This window comes from Pelodiscus sinensis, chromosome 4 (assembly GCF_052426305.1).
Source record: "Pelodiscus sinensis isolate ZL-2025 chromosome 4, ASM5242630v1, whole genome shotgun sequence".
NCBI classification, from domain to species: Eukaryota; Metazoa; Chordata; order Testudines; family Trionychidae; genus Pelodiscus; species Pelodiscus sinensis.
Window position 1 is genome coordinate 114792031 of NC_143055.1, and position 21505 is coordinate 114813535.

Here is a 21505-nt window from a genome sequence, read left to right on the forward strand (position 1 = left end):
GCAAAAGCAATGGGACCAGGGACAGCCAGTCTTCAGCCCCACCCAGAGTGTGGTGCATGGCACTCTGGCAGCAGCAATGTAAAGAGTCCAGAGCTCCAGGTGCCACCGCTGCTGCAGTAGCAACAGTAGCATCCAGGAGCCCTGGGCCCTTTTGAATTGCTGGATCCCAGGGCAATTGCCATCTTTGTTCCCTGTTGGTGAGCATGCTCACATTGGTAGGACATTCCTGGCTGTGGAAGATATGGGACATGCCTACTTCCTTCTTGAGCCCAATTCCTTTCCCCCACTTCCATGTTCAAAGCTTTGAAATACTGGGAAACACATTTGTTTCCTGGTTCCTCTTATCTCTCATGATTCAGGTCACATGGTTGATGTATTATCTGCTTCTTTCCTAGGTAAATTTAAGCCATTTAATTCATTGCCCAGTGGAACAAGATACTTTGACCTAGTAGTTGTTCATGTTTTAATTAACAATTCCTCTGATGTCAGTTAACTCTACTGAATTAACAGAGCTACGCTGTATACAACAGTGTGAGTATAAAATCAGACCCAGGTGAAGCCATGAAAAATTTCAAGATGATAGCTTTATTACATCCTACATAACCTATTTCAGAAAAAAGTCATTATGTAATGTTTTTTAATTTAGAAAATCTAGCAACATAGTAAAGCAGTACTTCTGTACATATAATCACAATTGTATGTACAGTTTTGGTCCCAAATCAGTATTTTAGTTAGGAGGCAGAGCTATTAGATACCATTTTGTGCTGGTATAAATTGACTCAGTTCTATTTACTTCAATTTTGACCATTGCTGATTAAACAAAAGCTGAAAAATCACTTCTGTACTGTATTAGTTTACAGTAAATTAGAGGCCTACAAAGGTAATCCATTGTAATCTAGCCACATAACTAGTGATCTTTTCAAGTATTATCTCTGCTTATCAAGCAAACTAATGAATTCAGAAGAGTGAACAGCATTATTCTTTTTTCGTTCACATCATCATACATCAAGAACTTAAATTAAGTTCTAACAGATACTTGCTGACCAGGCTATGGGAATCAGCTGGTTTGATATTTGTCCCAGAGGGGAAGAGATCACATTTTTTGAAAAACCATACATTTCTAGTGCAAGTGTAAATGGTTTTGTTGGTTGATTTTAACAGCAAAAAATTAATAGCTGTGCCCTCTCTAATGGTGTTACTATGATCAAAGGGTTTTGAGGGAATATAGACTAATTTGATCAATGAAAAGGGTGAAGAAGAGGTGAGAAAAAGAAAAATGCTTTTAGGGTTTTTTTTTTAAATATCATTTGAACCGAAATTAACACATAATATTATAGATTGACTTGGAGTGGCATGAAGTTAAATATGCTATAATTATAAGGTGCTACAGAACTGTATGCTATAATTGCTTTTTACTGATGTGATTGTGATTTATTATACCCATTAAAGACACTTTCCTGTTCCCATTTTCATAATTTTGTACAATAGGCACTGGAAGTGGAGGTGTGGATAACTCAAATTTTGACTGAGAGCAATGTTGGCAAGTACCCCATTTTTGAAGTGCCATGTGAATTCATAAATATCAAAATCTGACACTTAAACCATGTTACTTCAAGTCCTCCTTAACCTACAGTAACTGCAGAGTTGGCTGTCCTTTGCTAGACCTAGTCTGTAGTTCCAGAAAAGACTATTTCTGGAACTGCCAATTCCACATGATCGTAGGGAAGTAGCTCAATGGCAATAATAGAAGTAAATCTATTTAAAAATTAATATTATGTAACAAGGGCATTGATGAAAGGGAAGAGGGGTTATTTTTCTTTGTCCCTATGAACAATGTAATGTGATTACATTCATGCACATAAAAATAGAGCGGGGAAAACATTTGCAACACGATAAAACTGTCAGTAGAGACTGATTTTTGGGTTGGAGGGAAAGGAGATATCTAGTTTATGAAATTGTCTCGTCAAGTTATTTTACATATTAAAAGTCCTACCTTCCCTATTTTGCATCAGTAACACTGGGATTTTTGTCTTCCAGGCCCACTGCAATGTCTATTTCACACCTTTCTTGTGGTCAAGATTTCCCCATAGTTGTGTGCATTCAGGGAATGTCAGACTGAGAACTTTAAAGGATGAGGGCAGCAAGGTTGGATTCTATTCTATTCTACCGAGTCAGCTGCTAAAGGTCATTAAGAAGGTGTTCTACAATCAGGGAATTTTCTTTTTTGCACAGTGTATTCAGGGTCAGGTAGAAATAACTTTTAACTACCTGTTCAAAATCTAAGGGGAAGACTTGTCCCGCTCCTCTGAAGATAGTTGAAAACCACCCCTTGGGAGAAGAGGACAATCTTGGTCATGGAGGAGGAAGAAAACAGAAATATATATGTAGATTTTGATGATAATTAAGCATTTGGATAGCATTCAGATATTTGGGCACCTCAGTGTGATTTTTGTCTGATTTTGAATATTTCACTGATACTTGTAGAGTTGTCTTGTTTCACCTATGTCTATGCAAAGTTCTTTGGATCAGATTCTTGTGTTAGTAACACCAGCAAAAATCCGCCTCTAACTTCAAAGAAGTTATTTCAGATTCAGCCCAATGTAACTAATGTCAAAATATAGCCCTTTATGTGCAAATGGAAGGTTTATTTTTGTTTTTATCAATTCTGCTTATCGAAACATTGGTCTTATTTTGGAATTTCTGTTAATTTGCAGTCTTCAGTTTGAAAAACTACATTCCTGCATCTCTCCTGTTGCTCATACGCAATGATCACATTTACAGCATTATAAATCCAAACTTTAGTGACTTAAATGGGTTATTTTGGATTTACCATGCTTGTAACCAAGAGCAAAGTTTGTCTTTAGATGTGACTGTCAGTTAGGTTTGTCAGAAGATATCATGAGTGCTATGCTTTTTGGGTTTATAAAAGTGAACAGAAAAACCTTTATAAAATTGTTTGAAATGCTAGATTATAAAAGGCATAATTCTGCAATGTGCTAAGAATCCCTTGTGAAGTTCTGAACCCCCTCAATTCCAATGTTAGTGAGAATGGGGAGTGCCCCGCACTTGAGGTACTCAATGCTGCTCAGGACGAGGTTCTAATAGTATGTATATGAGCTTTAAATGACAAATAATTACATTTTTAGCTTCTGCAACCGAAAGTCCAAGATCTGTTTTCTGTGAGTCTTTATAATATCACAAACACCTAACTAACAGGTATCAGAAGGGTAGCCGAGTTAATCTGAATCTGTAAAAGCGGCGAGGAGTCCTGTGGCACCTTATAGACTAACTGAAGTGTTGGAGCATAAGCTTTCGTGGGCAAAGACCCACTTCGTCGGATGCATGTATGGAAATTTCCAGAGGCAGATATAAATATGCAGGCCAGAATCAGGCTGGAGATGACGAGGTGGATCCAATCAGGGAGGATGAGGCCCACTTCTAGTAGCTAATAGAAGTGGGCCTCATCAGATCAGCTACTAGAAGTGGGCCTCTTCCTCCCTGATTGGATCCACCTCGTCATCTCCAGCCTGATTCTGGCCTGCATATTTATACCTGCCTCTGGAAATTTCCACTACATGCATCTGACGAAGTGGGTCTTTGCCCACGAAAGCTTATGCTCCAACACTTCAGTTAGTCTATAAGGTGCCACAGGACTCCTCGCCACTCTAACAGGGAAATCCATCCTTACACTTTACTGTTTGTGATACTAACTATTGTATTGTCTGTCTGTCTGTCTGTTCAAGAACTTCTCCTAAATGGTAAGAGCTAGGGTCACCAAATTTGGTATGCAGCGTCTACTTCTCCTAACTTAAAGCAAAGTCAGGGTTTGGTTGTGCTAGGGCAACTGGAAGCACTGGGAAAAGGACAGTTTTCCATAACATGCAAAGGGAGCGGGGCTGCTGTTCGGAGAAATGTGATATGAGAATGGCCACTGGGGGGCTCCACAAGCTTGCAGGGGACAGCTATCCTGCAGAGTGTTTGCAGGGGGGGCAGATGTACCACTAAGGAAGTGGCAAGCACACTGGTAAAGATTCCCCACCTTAAACTCTTCCTCTTCCTTTTCCTCCCAGCCCTTGGCTGTAGCACTGGAGGGGGGAGAAAAAAAAGGCCCCTGGCAGCTGATGGGGATCTGGGAAGGGAGAGAACAGGCTCCTGGTGTCTTGGTTGGGTGGGAACAGGCCCCTGGTGTCTGGGGTGGGATGAGAAAACAGGCTTGTGGTGGTAGGGGGAAGAGAACAAGCCTCTGGTGGCTGGTGAGAGAACAGGCCTGTGGCAGCTGATGCCTGGGGCAGAGAGAACGGGCCCCTGGTGGGCTGTGAGGGTTGGGGGGGATGGGATGGGATGGGAGAAGTCATAGTGATTTAGCCAAGGGCTACAGAATTAGTCAATGTCACTCCTGGGTTTAGAACTCAGTAGTGTCATCTTTCCAGTCCTCTGCTCAGCCTACACCTCTCTGAGATGCTTCTTCCTTAGTTAATACAAGAACCACCAATAATCTTGATTTGTTCTACTATATGTATTAGCAGCAACATTTCCATTGTTTAACAAAAATAAGGGACCACAGCCTGGTCATAATGTGAAAGTAGTACCAGGTAGTTTGAGAATGTAGCTCTTTATGAGGAAACTGTGGATTTTTAATGATCAAGTTGTTTCTGAGGAAAGAATAAATGCATTTTATATAACAAATTGACATGGGAAATACTGTAATATGAGATTTCCTCTAAGTGCAGAACTCACCAATTCCCTTCTAGGCTTGAACAAATATTACATGAGCGAAGGCACTTGTAAAATGTTATGTTTTGAAGTAGATTTTATTAAAGGTTTCCAGTGATAATTTATTTCTTACTTTATGCTTAAGTCTCTTCTTGTACTAATAATGGATAGCTTATTTGCATATAAATAGATTTCACTATTTGCTGAAGCCGAGACCTAATATGTTTCTTTTTTTTCCATGGGCATTGTTAAATAAAAAGGGATACTGCAGAGATCAGCAGTTATGAATTGTAATATTTTTCTTGGCCAAAACTCTTTAGAGTATATCAGTAGTCTGACATTTTTATGAATACTTGAAAGCATTTAAACCCCAATTAAAATGTATTTTTCTGTTTTTATAAAGATGGTTTTAATATTGCTGTGGATCAATAATACTTACTGTAAGCTATTGAAAATGTTGACTGTGTCCAACTAGTTATCTGTTCCTAATTTGTAGGGGGGGAGGGGTGATTTTGCTATTCCTGATCTAGTTGCATGTTAGCTTTAGCACAATGCAAACATCTCAATGGTTATATTACTTAATTGAATTAATATTTTATTTTTAAGAAGTATATGTCTTACATGTGATAGCCATAAGTGCTTTCTTGTACATTAGATGTACAAATTTTAATAAACACCTCAGGGACCTAGGTCTAAATCAGAACCTGTTCTTCAATTAATCTTTACAGGTTACAATATAATACGCATTATATAACATTTGATTGGTTTAGCTCATAACACCTTAAAAACATTTGGTGGGTTTCTTTGTCTTAATAGCCAAATTCTAAAGGAATATGCCATTCTGCCATTGGGAATTATTCTGTTTTTCAAGTAACAAGGACGTATTTAAAGTGAAGGACATTAAGAAGAGCAAAATATGCTTAGAACTTCCTTTTTATTATACAGAATTGGAATTGAACTCATTTACTTTTGTACCATTCTGAGTAAGAGGAAGGGAGGAAACCAAATCATAACATATATTTAAAAGTAGTCTTTAGATGTGGGCAGCTGCACCTTAAAGGGGGCCATTTCTGGCTTGCTGGGGGAAAGAGTATAACTCTTTTTTGAGTGGGATTTAATAGAGAGGCTCAGAGCTGTTGTAAAAAGGGACTGAAAAGGGTAGTTGATAAAAGGCAAGCTCAGCAGGAAGAGCCCCTTTTCACCAGAACAGGTGGATCAACACCCACTGTCCTTCCCATGGAAGTGGTAAAATATCAAGTTTGGTCAGGACTTGTTGTGGGCATTGGTCTAGTGGCTCCTTTCTCAGTGCAGGGGAAGGGGAGAAAAGGGACTATGAAGGAATTTTTCCCTCGTTACCAGATTGGCCAATGTTGAGTATGGGAGTTTGGCCTTCCCCACAGTGGATTCAGGGAGGGCTTTGTTACCATGAATAGGCAAGGGAAATAGGCTAAGTTGTCACAACTCATGATGTCAATATAGGCCAGATCTTCAGTGCAGGTACTCTAAAGGTACGTCTAGACTGCATGGCTCCGTCAACGGAGCCATATAATATAGTTTACTCGGCATAGTCAAAGAAGCGGGGATTTAAATAATCCCCACTTCATTAAAATAAAAACGGCCACCACGCTGTGCCGACAATCAGCTGATCCGGCACAGCGCGGCAGTCTAGACACGACGTGTTCGACAAGGGAAGCCTTTGTCGACCGCTTCGGTAAGCCTCTTCTTTGACTATGCTGAGTAAACTATTTTACATGGCTCCGTCAATGGAGCCATGTAGTCTAGACAAACCCTAAAGGGAAGGGATATAGTTACCAGCTTGGTACATGATTTAACAAGGAAATATATTAAAGGAGTAGAATGAAGGGGTGGTGTTGGAAAGTTCAGGACCACTAAGACGGGCACTGCTGGGAGCCAACCTCCCTTTCCTTATACCCACCTTAACCCTTGTTGAAGGGGTGAGGATAGTAAGGTCCCACTAAAGGGTTGGCTGGGGGACCTCTATGGAAAAAAGATGGGAGTGGTGGAAGCCCCCCATAGATATTGAAATGATCATGGACTTATCCGCACTATACATTTTAATCTACTGGGTAATTCCAGGCATCTAACAGTAAAGCCTGATTAAATCATGCCAAGTGTCTCCTATCCTTTCCATTTAGCAGGATAATGTATAATGTGTATGTGTGCTTTTCTTGCCACCAGAGGTCACTCAGAGTAAAGTGAATGATTGTTTTAGCTTTTAAAGGAGACATTAAACATCACATTGCTGGTTTTGAGGCATAATGAAACCCGTGAAAGCCATGTACTTTGTTTTTCTTGTTTTATTCTTGCAAATATGCATCTTTTATTTTCCTTGATATCTATATTACTGGAGGAGTGTATTGGTAGTAGGATGCTCAAAACACACTCAAAACTGGCTTCATATCAGGAAGAGACCAGATATATATTTTGATTTAGATTTAAAATGCTTATTAGATTTACATTTTTGTCTATATTATGTAATATAATACTTGCCAAATACACACTACACACAATATCATGCCACATAGAGGCAGCCTTCTTTGAAGGATAATATACATACATTTGCTTAGATTCCTGGGGAAAAGCCAAGTTGTATGATCATCAATTAATTATTTTTTGAAACGATTAGTACAAATGAAGTTGCTTGGAATTATAGAGTCTTAAGGTACTCATTTGCTCCATAAAGTGACTACGTATAAGAGATACCATTTTACTCAACAGGTCTGATCCTTGTGTATATTGAGAGTCCTATTGACAGTAGTAACAAAAATATGTGCAAAGGAGTTAGAATATATTATGCGTCATTTTAATTCAGTTGGTTTGCATGGATTTAATTAAGGGCATAATTTGAACTTCAAAATGTTTATTATTTGATGGTGATGCATAAGTAGAAAAGAACTCAGCTTGACTTTCAGATTCCATGATGTACTAGGAGTTAGACAAATATATTTTTCTTGTAAACTGAACATGTTAAGATGGAAATCTTTGAAAAACAAAAAAATGAAGCTCAACAACGTCATTTTACTAAGTAGAATTGTCCATTAAAAGCATTGTTAAAAATATGAAAGCGAATCTAGATTTTGTAATTCATTGCTTTTCTGTGCCACTAGATGTCTATATTTAATAAGATGGTTGTTTTTATTTCCTGTGTGCTGTGTAGAAGAGTTTTCATTGTGTTAATGCTTTAGGAGAACTCTTGAGGTTTGATTATGCATAATGTGATAGGAATGTAACAAGTACATTTCTAACAAGCTCTACTATGTCTTTGCTATTGTGATTTTCTGTGATTTGTAACTTCACCAAACATGAATGGATTTTCATGGCTATAGCAAAAAACGCTTACGTATCCCTATGACTATCCCTTGCCAAATGTCAACCTCACATGTCCTGAATGAAGGCTAGCTACATTTTGGTTACACATTATGCTCAAATAATTCAAGTTTGCCGAAGTTTTAAATGATTGATATTAATAATTAGGAATCCTGAATGTAAGTCTCACTCCTGTTGTACCTATAATGGGCAGATCTGATATTCATAGGTGCTGAGACAATTCAATTTCCATTTAATTCAATGGAAAATGGTAGATATTCTGCCCATTTAAAAATCAACACAATATAAAATACATTTATTTATTGAAGAAAACCAATAGCTGTCTAAACACTGTAAAAAAAAGTTTTAAAAGTTAGAGTCCCTACCCTGGGGGCTTACAATATGTGTATTTATATGCACATATAATACTGTGATCACTATTAAATTTGCCTTTTACAAGCAGATTATGCTACCATGGTATAAGTAGATAATGCTACTGTGGTATTACCGTTCCCTCTGTTCTTAGAACAGGGACAACTTGGGGAATAATGCAGTAATGTTTATTATTTACAAAAGGCAATTGTAAAGATTGTAATGGTGACAGTAAGTTCTGTAGGTTTGCTAAGTTAGAGCATTGATACCTTTTTTCATCTGAGTTATTGTAGCCAGACAGGAACCCCCCTGTAACATCCATCTTTGCTTGTCTGGAAGCATACAGGGCACACAGAGCAATAAGATCCTTGATAGAAGGCCTTGATATGCAGGCTGCTGTGACCCTGGATGGCTGTAAACAGAGATACGCCAATTGCTGACCAAGAGGCTGCCAAGGATTGCCCTTGACTGAAACCTATATTGATACGAACACACACTGTCTGGGAGGATGAATCTCCCGCCCAGTAAAAAAATGTCCAGTACTCCCAATTTAGTTCTCTCTCTTGCAAGTGTAAATTAAGTTGAAACTCCCTTGTAAGAACTGGCGTCACAAAGACGGACCAACACAATTTGGCATCTTAGATAAGAAAGAGGATACAGGCCCCTATGGGTATAAAGATGGGTCCAGCAGCACACTCACTCTGAGCGTCAATCTACCATCTATCTGCTGGTCGGGTTAGGTGTTTGACCTCCCGAGGTTCCATGGGGACGCCCACCTCATATTCGTCTTTCCTAGGAATTGAGCGGCCGGCCCTGGCCTGATATGCTGGAGTCGAGAGTCACAGAAGGGGGTAAAAATTGTACCTGGATGTGTCCTTTGTCTTAAGTGTACACATAGATTTAGAGCTCTTTAAAAATTAAGCTGTCACTTGGTACTATTATTTCTATTTTCTGTCTTTATTCTCTTTGTAACCATTTTTAAGATTATATTTGCTAGCAGTTAAGAAATAGAGCAATAGCCATTGTAACCATATGATTTATAAGCCTTTTTAATAAACCTGTAACTGTTTAAGCTTTAACCTGACTCCTTCAGTTACTGTAATAGAACCAAGCACAATTTAAAAGAACTTCAGCCGGTCATAAGGGACAGATATAGGAAGAGCTGGGGCATTTGGATTATGTCGCTTCCAGAGGACAGATCCATAGGGGCATCTATCTCTCAGTCTTCCCTAGGCTGCCCGCTGCGAAGGGATCCTGTATCCTAGCAGTTAAAATCTGAGATGTAATGAGCTCTTCCTATAAACTCTGGGGCGTCTGTCAGCCTGTTGGCTGCCCTCCGCGAAGGGATCCCAATCCTAGCGGACAAAGACACGGACATTAAACTCCTTGGGGCACCCGTCAGTCTCTCCTAGATTGCCCACTACGACGGGGCCTTGTGTCCCAGCAGTTGAAGACTTGGGTGTAACACACACACACACACACACACACACACACACACACACACACACACACTGCCCTGATCATTGGCTGACAGTTATAAACACAAGAGCTAGAGTTCTATAATGAAAATGCAAACTCTGTACAGTCACTGTAAATATCTCAGTATCTGTAAAATGTCTCTAACCTTTTTATGGGGTTAGATGTACAGTGACTAACAGCAAAACATGATGACAGAGCAACTAACAGGAAAGCACTGCTTCAAGCTGAAGACTCAGCAGGTTAGATCTCACCTTCCTACTACAGATTGTCCTGAATCCTCCCACAGAGTCCTATTAACCCAATTGTTTTACTTATCCAGCAGCTATAGTGCACTGTGCTAGAAATCAAGTTCTTCACTTTCTTTTTACTAGCTTCACTTGGTGTTTATATTGGCTAAATTAATGGCAACAGTAGACTTACAAACACCTTTTAACCTTTAGGAAAGACATGCTTGATTGCCTTCCTGCATATTTTCAGAATGTATTTAGAAAGATTATCACCTTAAATGATTATTCTTCATTACCAAAGGGTAAGTAGTCTGTGTTAATAAGTTAGGGTATGTCTACACTACAACGTTAATTCGAACTAACTTAGTTGGAATTAGTTAATTCGAACTAAGCTAATTCGAACTAACAGATCCAGACTAAAAAACTAGTTCGAATTAGCATTTTGCTAATTCGAACTAGCATGTCCACATTAAGTGGACCCTGAACCAGGCTTAAGGATGGCTGGAAGCAGTGCCGGCAGGGCATCAGAGAAGAACTTAGAGCGTGGAGATGCTTTCTCAGGCTAGCCAAGGGCTGTGCTTAAAGGGTCCCGACCCCCACCCCGGACAGACAGTTCTCAGGTGTGCCCCACTTGCAAAGCAGTCCTGGCTTGTATTGCCCGGACTACCCACACTGGGCACATCACACCACTCGGCCATCAGCCCGGCTGCACTTGCCGCAGGCTGCCATTTGGGGAGAGGGGGCAATTGGGGGGCTGCAGGAGAGCTTCCACCCCCAGAAGCCCGCAGAGCCAGCCCAGTCCTCCCCATCGGGACTCGTATCCCATTCCTCCCTCACCTCCTTCCACTTACCCTTCCCTAGCCCCTCTTCTTGATGTACAAAATAAAGATAACGTGTCTTCCAAAATGGAATCTGTCTTTATTGAACAAAACTGGGGGAGACTGGGAAAATGAGGTGGGAGAGGGGAAGAGAGAGTCTGGGAGAGGGGAGGGCAACTAAAATGATCAGGGGTTGGGAACAGGTCCCATATGAAAAGAGGCTAAAGAGACTGGGACTTTTCAGCTTAGAAAAGAGGAGACGGAGGGGGGACAGGATAGAGGTCTCTAAAAGCATGAGTGGGGTGGAGAGGGTGCGTACAGAAAAGTTCTTCATTAGTTCCCATAAAGAAGGACTAGAAGACACCAAAGGAAAGGAATGGGTAGCAGGCTTCAAACTAGTAACAGAAAGTTGTTCTTCACAAAGCAAAGAGTCAACCTGTGGAACTCCTTGCTGCAGGAGGCTGTGAAGGCTAGAACTAGAACAGAATTTAAAGGGAAGTCATGGAGGCTGGGTCCATGGAGTGGTATTAGCCAGGGGGTAGGAGAGGTGTCCCTGCCCAAGGTTTGTGGAAGGCTGGAGAGGGATGGCACGAGACAAATGGCTTGGTCACTGTCTTCGGTCCATCCCCTCCAGGGTCCCTAGGGTTGGCCGCCTTCGGCAGACAGGCTACTGGGCTAGATGGACCTTTGGTCTGACCCAGTACGGCCATTGTAAGCTCAGGGCTCAGGGTCGGGGGTCTCAGTGGACCCCCTTGATTCTCTTGCACACCTTCTCCTGGGTGGCCAGGCTGGCAGCTCTCCTGCCCTAGACGGCCACTTTCCTGTGCCTAGTGCGGAGGTCGTGGATGAGGTCCATGATGTCTGCACTAGACCAGGCGGGTGCCCGCCTCTTGCGGTCCCGGGCAAGCTCCCGGGAGCCGCCAGCCTGGTCCCGGGAAGAGGGGGAGGGCTGGGGGCATCGGGTGGGTGGCTCGATCCGTGCCAGGTGCAGGGTCTGCTAGCTGGGTGCCGGCAGGCTTGCACCTGGCACGGGCACCGTAGCCAACCCGTGCCCCTTTAAAGGGTCCGGGGCCGGGAGGGGGGCAGAAGAGTTTCCCTGGTGTTGACCAGAGTGGCCACCAGGGAAACCTGGGGAGGGCTAGCCTCCCACTAGTTTGAATTAAGGGGCTACACACCCCTTAATTCAAACTAGCTAGTTCGAACTAGGCTTAGTCCTCGTACAATGAGGTTTTCCTAGTTCGAAGTAAGCGCTCTGCTAGTTCGAATTAAGTTCGAACTAGCGGAGCGCTAGTGTAGCGCCTATGAAAGTTAGTTCGAACTAACGTCCGTTAGTTCGAACTAACTTTGTAATGTAGACATACCCTCATTGAATTCATCTTATTTCTTGGTATCAGATCTTCATTACCTACAAAGTGAGGAGTCTCAGAGGGATAGTTGTGTTAGTCCGTATCTTCCAAAACAACAATGAGTCCTGTGGCACCTTAAAGAATAACAGATTTATTAGGGCACAAACTTCTGTGGGTAAAATCCACAGATGAATTGGAGTGGAGTTTACAGTGGCATGAGTATATAAAAGGACAACAAAAGGAAGAAGATACTTGTGCAAATGAGGTTAATCAAGTCAGGGTTAAGGGATTCATTCACAGCAGTTGATGTGGAAATGTGGATATCAACAGAGGGGAAATTGCCTTTTTAATGTGTTAACCAGTGAAGATCCTTATTCAATCCTAAATTGATAGTATTGAATTTACAATGTACTGGGGGATCTTTATTGCAAATGGATTTGAACAATTTTGAGGTCATTTACTACTATAAACAGATTTTTTTTCAGGTCATATAGTTACAATACAGTCCAGCTAGATATATTCTTCTTTCTGCACAGTCCCTGTGTTGTGTACTGTTTTTGTGTCTAGTGCAGTATTTTGTTAATTTTTTATCAGAATGTAGAGGTGACTTGATATCAGTTTTTTAAAATTTTGTGTTCTGGTACATATATCATTTTGTTTTAGAAATTTGGCAGACTGAATATCCTTTGTAGCTTTATAAGTGTAATCTGAAGTGTTATTTACAAAAAAATTACTTTTAGTAGTAGCAGATGCATATTAAGATTTCTCTATGCGCTAATCTTTTGTCTTTGTTTTACTTGTTTAGAACAAAAATCAGACAATACATACTAAAAACATGTAACTTTAAAACAGCCATTCCCATTTTCATTGTATGTTTTCCAGCCTACCTTTTTACTCTTCGGAATTCATGCTTTCATTAACAATAGATTTTCATAACCCTACATAAGATAGAGTAAGAGTTGTTCCTAGTAATGTAGAAGAGCAAGTGAGCAGTGTATGATTCATAATTCTCTATTTGTTACAAAGAAAATTCAGGCTTCTCATCTAAGTTTGGATTTTTAGTTCTTATTTATAAAAGCAGTCATTTTGCCATCCTTTTTTGATGTACTGGAACATTCCGATTGAGGGGCAGAAACATAGATATTCACTTTAAATTTCTCATTGTTCCTGTTCTCTGCCATTTTTGCCCTGTAGCATTGGTTGACATTTCATAGAGAGTGAGCCGGAATAGGGCTAGAAAATATATAATTATAAGAATCATATGCTCATGATTTTCCCATTACATACCAATCATGATACAGGCAGATTTTTCATAGGCGTTTGATTTGAAATGAGAAGTTTTATTCTCCAATGACCTGTGATTAAAATGTGGCATTTTGGTAAATAAATTGAAGATAGCTTCTGCATAATTCAGCTCTGAACTGGTGCTGGGAAAGGCAATGCAAGCTTTTGACCTGTATCACATAAGCAGCATCATATATAATGGGAAATATATTCTAAGATTAAAAAAATGTGTATATTTTAAGATTAAAACAGCAAAATGCAGAAATGAAGGAAAATGACTGACATTGGGCACCATAATAAGTGAAGTCTTTTTTCAGTCTATTCTTTGTGAAAGTCTTCAATATAATAATAAGATTAAAGCTATAGAGTAACTCCGTGTAGCTGCTTTAATAGCTATAGAGACATTTGTAAATAAATGAGCAATTACTGTAACAAATGGTAAGACTAGAGAACCTAATTTAAAATTAAAAATATAAATAATTATAATAGTAACAGACTAAATAGAAGTCTATTCCAAAATCAGCATTATTTTGGTCAAGAGTTTTGCATGTCACATTAACCTGAGTATGTCTTAGTGATTGGTTGATATGTATCGATGGAATAGAAACACAATTCTTGAATATAATATAAGCCACATCCTATTTTTATGGATATCAGTGTTAGTAGGATTGAACCCTTTATGTGTATATTCCTGGCTGTTGAACTGAAAAGATACTCATTAATTATCTTGTTTTCCTCACAATATTGTATGGACCATACCTTCTAGCCACTTGCTGTAGTTCATCCTCTATGCATATTACCTGTGGTTCATATGCACGGAGGAGGGAGATAGGTATTTAAAAATTGACTAATGCCCTAATATTCAGCTCATTTTGGAGTGCGGTTGGTTGAAAGGGTAGCATGACATCCAAGAATTTTTAACATACGGTATGCAAGATATATTGTTTTTATAGATAAACTATATAATATTAAGTTATTAAATAAATATCCAATAAAATACTCCTACATTAAACATTGTGAACAAGAAATTGCTAATGATAATGAACTAAGGCAGGAGGGAAGAGAATTTTAAAATAAATTTGACTGCAAATGTTTCCTGCAAACAAAGTTAAATCATTTGGTTAAATTATGTGGATGAACAAATAATTTCTATAATTTCTATTTCTATAATATTTGGGTTAAACACTGATGAAAGCATGATCAGCATTGTCTATAAATCACAACAATAATCTTTTTTCTTCAAAAATGGTTTAAAGTTTAATATAATGTTATTTTTCTTTGATCATTGATTCCTTTTTGGTAGTTCTATGATGGGGTTTTCTGAAGTCAAAGTGATATGTTTTTACTGTTTGCTTGTAGGCTCATATACTATTTAAGTACCCTTTTTTCAGATGTTTAAACATGCATAAAAATAAAATTCTTCTTCTACATATCTGAGTACATTTATGGAATAATTTAGCAAAGTAGAATTACTCTGGTTTTCCACTGGCGAAATTGGGAGTATAATTTGATCCAAAGTCTACATTAGGATTGGGATTTTCAAAAGAACTTAAAACTGCGATTGAGTGCTTAACTCCAATGGAGTGCCTAACTGGGATCTGAAAACCCCAGTTTAGGCATTTAAGTAAGAAACTTTTTTCCAGCAGAACTTTGTTTTATATAAAAATGTAAACAAACCCAACACAGCCCTACATCTCCAATTACTATCCTGTTATTAGGATACAAAAAATGCTGGTTTTTGCATTCTTTGTATTATGTTACTTGTAAGGATCTGTTTATTGATCATTTTAAAGTAAATCATTATGTACTGGAGTATATTCAGGGAGAGAAAGAGAGATCAAAGTATTTAATTGTTTACTATTATGGAAACCTTGAAACTTTTACTCAGTACACCAACTTTTGTTATCTGCAGCTTTTGTTATCAAAGGGGGGCCAGCTATGAGAGACAGTCTCTGGCTACGCACATTTGTACAGTTTTTATAGTTTTTTGAGGCGTTACATTTGATATGAGTTGGATATGTCAGTATGGCTAGAGGAACATAGGGTGTTTCCACATGTTTCAGAGAAGAATTAAATCAGCACCTTATTTTATTTTTAATTGAGGGCCAAACTTTGCTGTAATGCTGAATAATTCCATCAGGTACAGTGCAATTATTCAGAACTTAACTCATATAACAGCAGAATTTGTTCCATTAGTTATTTTTAAGATATAAAGATTTTATTAAATTAGCAACATATCCTAATTATCCTAGGCTAAATATAAAGACAATATAAAGACTGAAGAGGAATACGAACAAAAGTTGAAAAGAAAAGATATATTCTTTGACTCAGTAAAGCTATGATTCTTTCTACACATATTTTATCCATGTAGCAACAAAAGATTATAATTGACAGAAGGTGCATGCTGGCAACAACTTTGTTCTCATCCTCACGCATTCTTTGAGCTTTGTTGAACTTGCTTATTGAGTCCTTGCTAGTGCTAGCCAATTTTGGGGCAGCTTTAATTCACCACCAGAGTACCTCTACTGTGCAAATAATACCGGATTCAGGCATTGTTACTATTTTGCTCTGAGTAAGGTTAGGTACAAATCTTCCCCCAGCTACTAGAGATGTAGCTGCACCAATTAAGAATTTTAAGATATATGCAAGAATATTCATAATGTAGACAATTGGAAAACAAACAAAAACCCCATCACCAGCACCCAAACAGATTCCACTAGATTCTCATTTGTAACATGTTATCCCAGGAATGGACAATAATTTTTGACGGAAGCGGGGGGGGGGGACACTCCAAGATTTTGGAAAGTGGTCCAGGGCCGCACTCTTCCATGATATTAATGTAGGAGATGCGGGGTCTGGGATGGAGGTTGGATGCAGAGGGGAGCTTAGGATAAGGGATTGGGGTGCAGGTGGGAGACTGGAGTCTGGGAGGCAGTTTGGGTGAAGGAAGCTGTTGTGACATAAGGCAGGGGACTGGAGTGCAGGGGTTTGGGATGTGACCTAGGGTAGAAAGGGATTGTGATCTGGGGCAGGATATTGGGGTGCCAGATCTGGGCAGGGGTATGGGTGTAAGAGGGGGACAGAGGGTTTGGGTATGTTGAATGTGTGTGGGGGAGGAGGGGAGGACAGAGGGTTGGGGCAGGGAGGGGCTGGGGTGCCAGATGCAGTCTGTGGCCAGGAGACTTACCAGCCAGCAGACAAACTAGCTTGCTTCCTGCAGAGCTAAGGCTTGCAGAGCTTAAAACATTTGCCAGCCAGCTAGCCTGTCTACTTGCCTGGCCATGTGCTTCAGTGAATAATTGAACCAAGGAGGGGGAACGTGGTTCTTTTTGGCTGCCTGTTATCCAAACTAAAGCTTCCCTCCTCCCCTCCAGTTTTGAAACAAAAACGAGCCCGGCAGCTGTGTTTCTGCACGGTGTGCTGGGCTTTGGGATAAGCAGGGGAGCCTGCCTGGGGCTCCCTGCTGCCTCAGCAGGCTGGATTCAGTGGCTTGGCAGGCCAGATGTGGCCTGCAGGCCGTATTTTGTCCAGGCCTATGTTATCTGAAGTCATTTGATTCCATACTTATAGTGTGTGGTCATCACATTCTACTCAGAAGTACAACAGTTACTACTACAGTTCACTTTTCAGCAGAGATGCCAAGGACTACGTGGTAGTCTAGACTAGAGTACTGTTTTTCCACTGTAGGTAGTCCTCAAAACCCAGAGTTAATCCACATTGATAAACTGGTGTGGATAAGTTTATATTGCTTCACTTTGTGATGGAATTTTGCTGAATATTTCAGTTCACAAACCTGTTTCCGGAGCCTTTCATGAACATTACATTTAAAAATGGAAAAACAGATGTGATAGTTAGTTCATTTTGGCATAAAAGTGCAGGATATATATTAACTATTAAGCACTCCAAGCAAAATTCCAAGATTATTATTAACTGTAAAATAATTATTTACTAAATTATTCCTTTTCTCTTCCTTTAGGACCTGGGACGTACAATCCTGTAGCGAAGTCAGCTTCCAGTATTTCCCTGTTTGTTTCCAGAGTGGAGCGATTTAAGGATGTGAGAGAGATTACCCCTGGACCAGGAGCATATGAGGTTTGTTGCTATGGCTGTGTTCTCAATCACATATTGGGGTGGATTTTTACCTTAGCTAGATTGCTCTTGTTGTGCTTGTAGTTTTGCCAGTAGTATTTTGGCTTCCAACCTTATTTGTAGGAACAATCTATGTTTAGATAGCTAAATGGCAATTCACAAATGTGGAACAGGAATGGAGGTCAGGTTTTAAAAATGTGACCAGTAATAAACAGAATAAATGACAGTTTGTTGATATAATTACTAGATGTGCTTTAAATAAATGCTGGAGTAGAGGCTCACCTCAGACCAGTTATTCACTGCTGCGAGTAAATAAATATTGCTACTTTTATTAGCCTTCACCCCTGTGTTGTTCAGTGTAATGAGCTATAGTACACTTTCAGTGCCTGAATCTACTCTTTGTGCTGTACTTATGTATTCTGAAGTGGATTTAGCCAAGAACAAATTAAACATCTTTGACTGGGGCCTGTTGTGTGAGGGAGCTTAGTTTTTGGAGCAGAAAAATTGGAAGAACAATGGAAGGGCAGCCTTCACCATATAACTAATTACTGTATTTGACCTGACATAACTTTCTCGCCCCTGGGTAGCACATACGTGCCAAATGCACTGCTACTTGGGATTAGGTCTGAGGAGAACCACTCATAGCTGGTCTTCCCAGGCAATGAAATCTGAAATAAGAGTGAAGTGAAAACGTGGAGCAGGAAGGGAGAGGAGAAAGTTCCCCATTCTTTCCCCATTGATCACCTGACCAGCTACTTTTTCTCAGGCAAATCCCTTTTTCTTCCTCCTCCAGTTCTGCTCCAGTCTTGAACCCAATTTGTTTTCTAATCCATGGGAGAGTGGAAGAAGAAGATACTCCATTTATCTCATAATTGTTCCTCTGTTATATGCGGGAATCGATGCTGCCAAACGGAACCTTGCTTGATCCTTTCCTTACAACCTTTGGGGAGAAAGGAAAGCAGTGTAATGATTAGGAGAAAGGAAAGATGGTCTTGTAGTTAAAGAAGTGGGCTACAAATTTGGAGTCTTGAATTCAATCCCCAGTTGTGCTATAGATTTCTTATGTGATCCTTTGGGAAGTCATCAAATCTCTCTCTGCTTCAGATCCTTGCCTGTAAAATAAGAATAATACTTTCACATCTAATGGTGGTTTGGTGTTCAGATACTGCACTGTGACTATCTATGTTCTAAGATATGTAGAAAACCTAGCAGTTTGACAGTGATGTTAGTGGAGTAATGGAGAAAGAGATTGGGGTAGTACCAAGGAGAAGGGTTGGTGAGATAGCAATTGAGGGGAGACAGGGCATGAAGTAAGTGGAAGGATGAGAGATGGAAAGATTGGAAAGAGAACCAGAATGTGGAAAACAGAACAAGAGGGAAGAGAGACTTTTTAGAAATGGGACTGTCTTGACAAAGGGAAGAGATAAGAAAAGTTGAGCAAATGTCAAGAGAAATCATTGAAGGAGATTAGGGAAGCAGAATACACATGCTGGCTGTGTCTACACTGCACCCCTTTTCCGGAAAAGGGATGCAGATTAGACACATCGGAATAGCAAAATCCACGGGGGATTTAAATATCCCCCGCGGCATTTGCATTTACATGGCTGCCGCTTTTTTCGGGCTTGGAGATAAGCCGGAGAAAAGCGCCAGTCTAGACGTGATTCTCCGGAAAATAAGCCCTTTTCCGGAGGATCTCTTATTCCTACTTCCTACTTTGACTTAAAACAAGTTACTCCAATTTGCACTGGCTAAGTATTTTATTTATTATTCCTAGCAGATTGAAAATAAGTCATTATTTTAAATTTTTTTATAATTCTAAAAAGGTGAAGATTGGGACTGTGGAATTCTTTATTTTGTAATATAAGTGACACTTTTGAGAATAAAGCCCTATAAGTTAAGCTGAAATTATACCCCACAGTCTCAAACAAGGAAGCTAACTACTTCTCAGGTCCACTAGATACCATGCTTGCAGCTAATGCAACTAATTAGTCATGCTGTGTTGTCATGGATGGCAACAAACAGCATGAAACTCAGGACCATCATTACATAACTTACTATTTGCTTAGTATTAAGTCCCCCAACTTGATGACTTACCACCTTGTATACCTAATTTGCCTTTCCTCATTAAGTGAATGGTGTTCTCCTTTAACTGTCTGAGTAAAACAAATACAAGGTTGTTTTGGTTTTCATGGACCATCTGTTGAGTAGAGTTTGTAGGTAAGATTATGTATGGAGTTCATCCTTGCTTATCTGAAAAATTTCACTTCAGGTTCTGATGCTTTCCCTGCTTGGTATCAGCCAGATGGTGATTTATCTTTTTTCCATGAACACTCACTGCTGGGTTATTCTAACTACAGATGCTACTATATTTGGTTTGGTGCCTTGTTGAAAGACCAGATTGCTTTAGGGGAAAATTTCTGAACAAAGTACAAGATTTAGCTCAATAGTAAGAGTTGAGAAACCTCACTGACATACATGAGAAGGGTACAGACAACACAGCTGTCAGGTCAGAGACAGTGACTGAAGTTTCCACTCTTAACAGCCAAACAGGAATAAGGAACAAGACTGCTCTTTGAAAGATCTTGATTTATCTTCAGATAAAGATAACATGACATGTCTATATCCCAAATATTCCAGGCAAAAATTAAATTTTCCATATGAACTTAGCTATTTGCAAATGTTTGTGCAGAAATTGATAAAACTATAAAAATGAGTAGTCCTGTCGAGTAGTCCTGTGGCACCTTTTTTAATAAATAAAGATGCCACAGGGAGAGGGAGAGGGAGAAAAAGAAAGAATGAATATCATGAGCTTTCATGGGTAAAACCCACTTTATCAGATGAGCTGGAGTGGAAATAACAGAAACCAAGATATTTATAACAGCAAAATAAAAAAAGTATTTGTAAATTGTAGAACCAGTGCTAATGAGGCAAATTAAGTGGGCTGCCAGTGTCCCTTTCTTATTTTTGGATATAAAAATGCAGTTGTTCAAGGCAGGGTAATTGGCTTTATAATGCGACATCCAGTTAATGTCTTTGTTCAATGTTAGGGAAACAGTGTTAAATTTGTAGATGAATACCAATTCTGCACTTTCTCTCTGTAATTGACTGTTGAAATTCCTTTGCAGAAAAACGGCTACTTTTAAAATCCTTGAGCCTTGGCTTCCTTAGGAAAATGACTTGTGATGATAAGGGTTTGTCAACACATGGAAACTTCTGTGAAATAATCCAGGGTGTGAAATTAAAATACAATAGCTATTCTGCAGACGCTCCTCTGTAGAGACACTTATTCTGCACTAAGGGGCCTTTTGGCATTTTAGTTGATCTTAATTTACTTTGGAAGTACAGTAAGCTCCCCAAAGGCACTCTGGGTATGTCTACACTACCACCCTAGTTTGAACTAGGGTGGTAATGTAGGCAACCGGAGTTGCAAATGAAGCCCGGGATTTGAATTTCCCGGGCTTCATTTTTCATCTCCCCGGGCGCCGCCATTTTTAAATGTCCGCTAGTGCGGACTCCGTGCCGCGCGGCTACACGCGGCATGGACTAGGTAGTTCGGACTAGGCTTGACTAGTTCGGACTAGGCACTGGCGGACATTTAAAAATGGCGGCGCCCAGCGAGATGCAAATGAAGCCCGGGAAATTCAAATCCCGGGCTCCATTTGCAACTCCGGTTGCCTACATTACCACCCTAGTTCGAACTAGGGTGGTAGTGTAGACATACCCTCTGTGAGGAGTCAATGGAGCTCTGGCAGCAGTTAGTCCAGGCTATTTCCCTGTGTAGAAAAACCCTAACATATGTCAACCACGAATTGTCCTGAGTGTATTCCACATGCAGCCAGGGTTTAAAACT

General features: G+C 39.9%; 1 protein-coding gene across 3 annotated transcripts in view; it reads left to right on the forward strand.

Moving 5' to 3' along the window:
* STPG2 (sperm tail PG-rich repeat containing 2) overlaps positions 1-21505 on the forward strand; it is a 470822-nt gene that overhangs the window by 288820 nt on the left and 160497 nt on the right. For all 3 annotated transcript variants that reach the window (XM_089778069.1, XM_089778068.1, XM_075929635.2), the window contains one exon: positions 17543-17658. In XM_089778069.1, coding sequence (XP_089634195.1) covers positions 17543-17658 — 116 coding nt within the window. The remainder of the gene's footprint in view (positions 1-17542; positions 17659-21505) is intronic.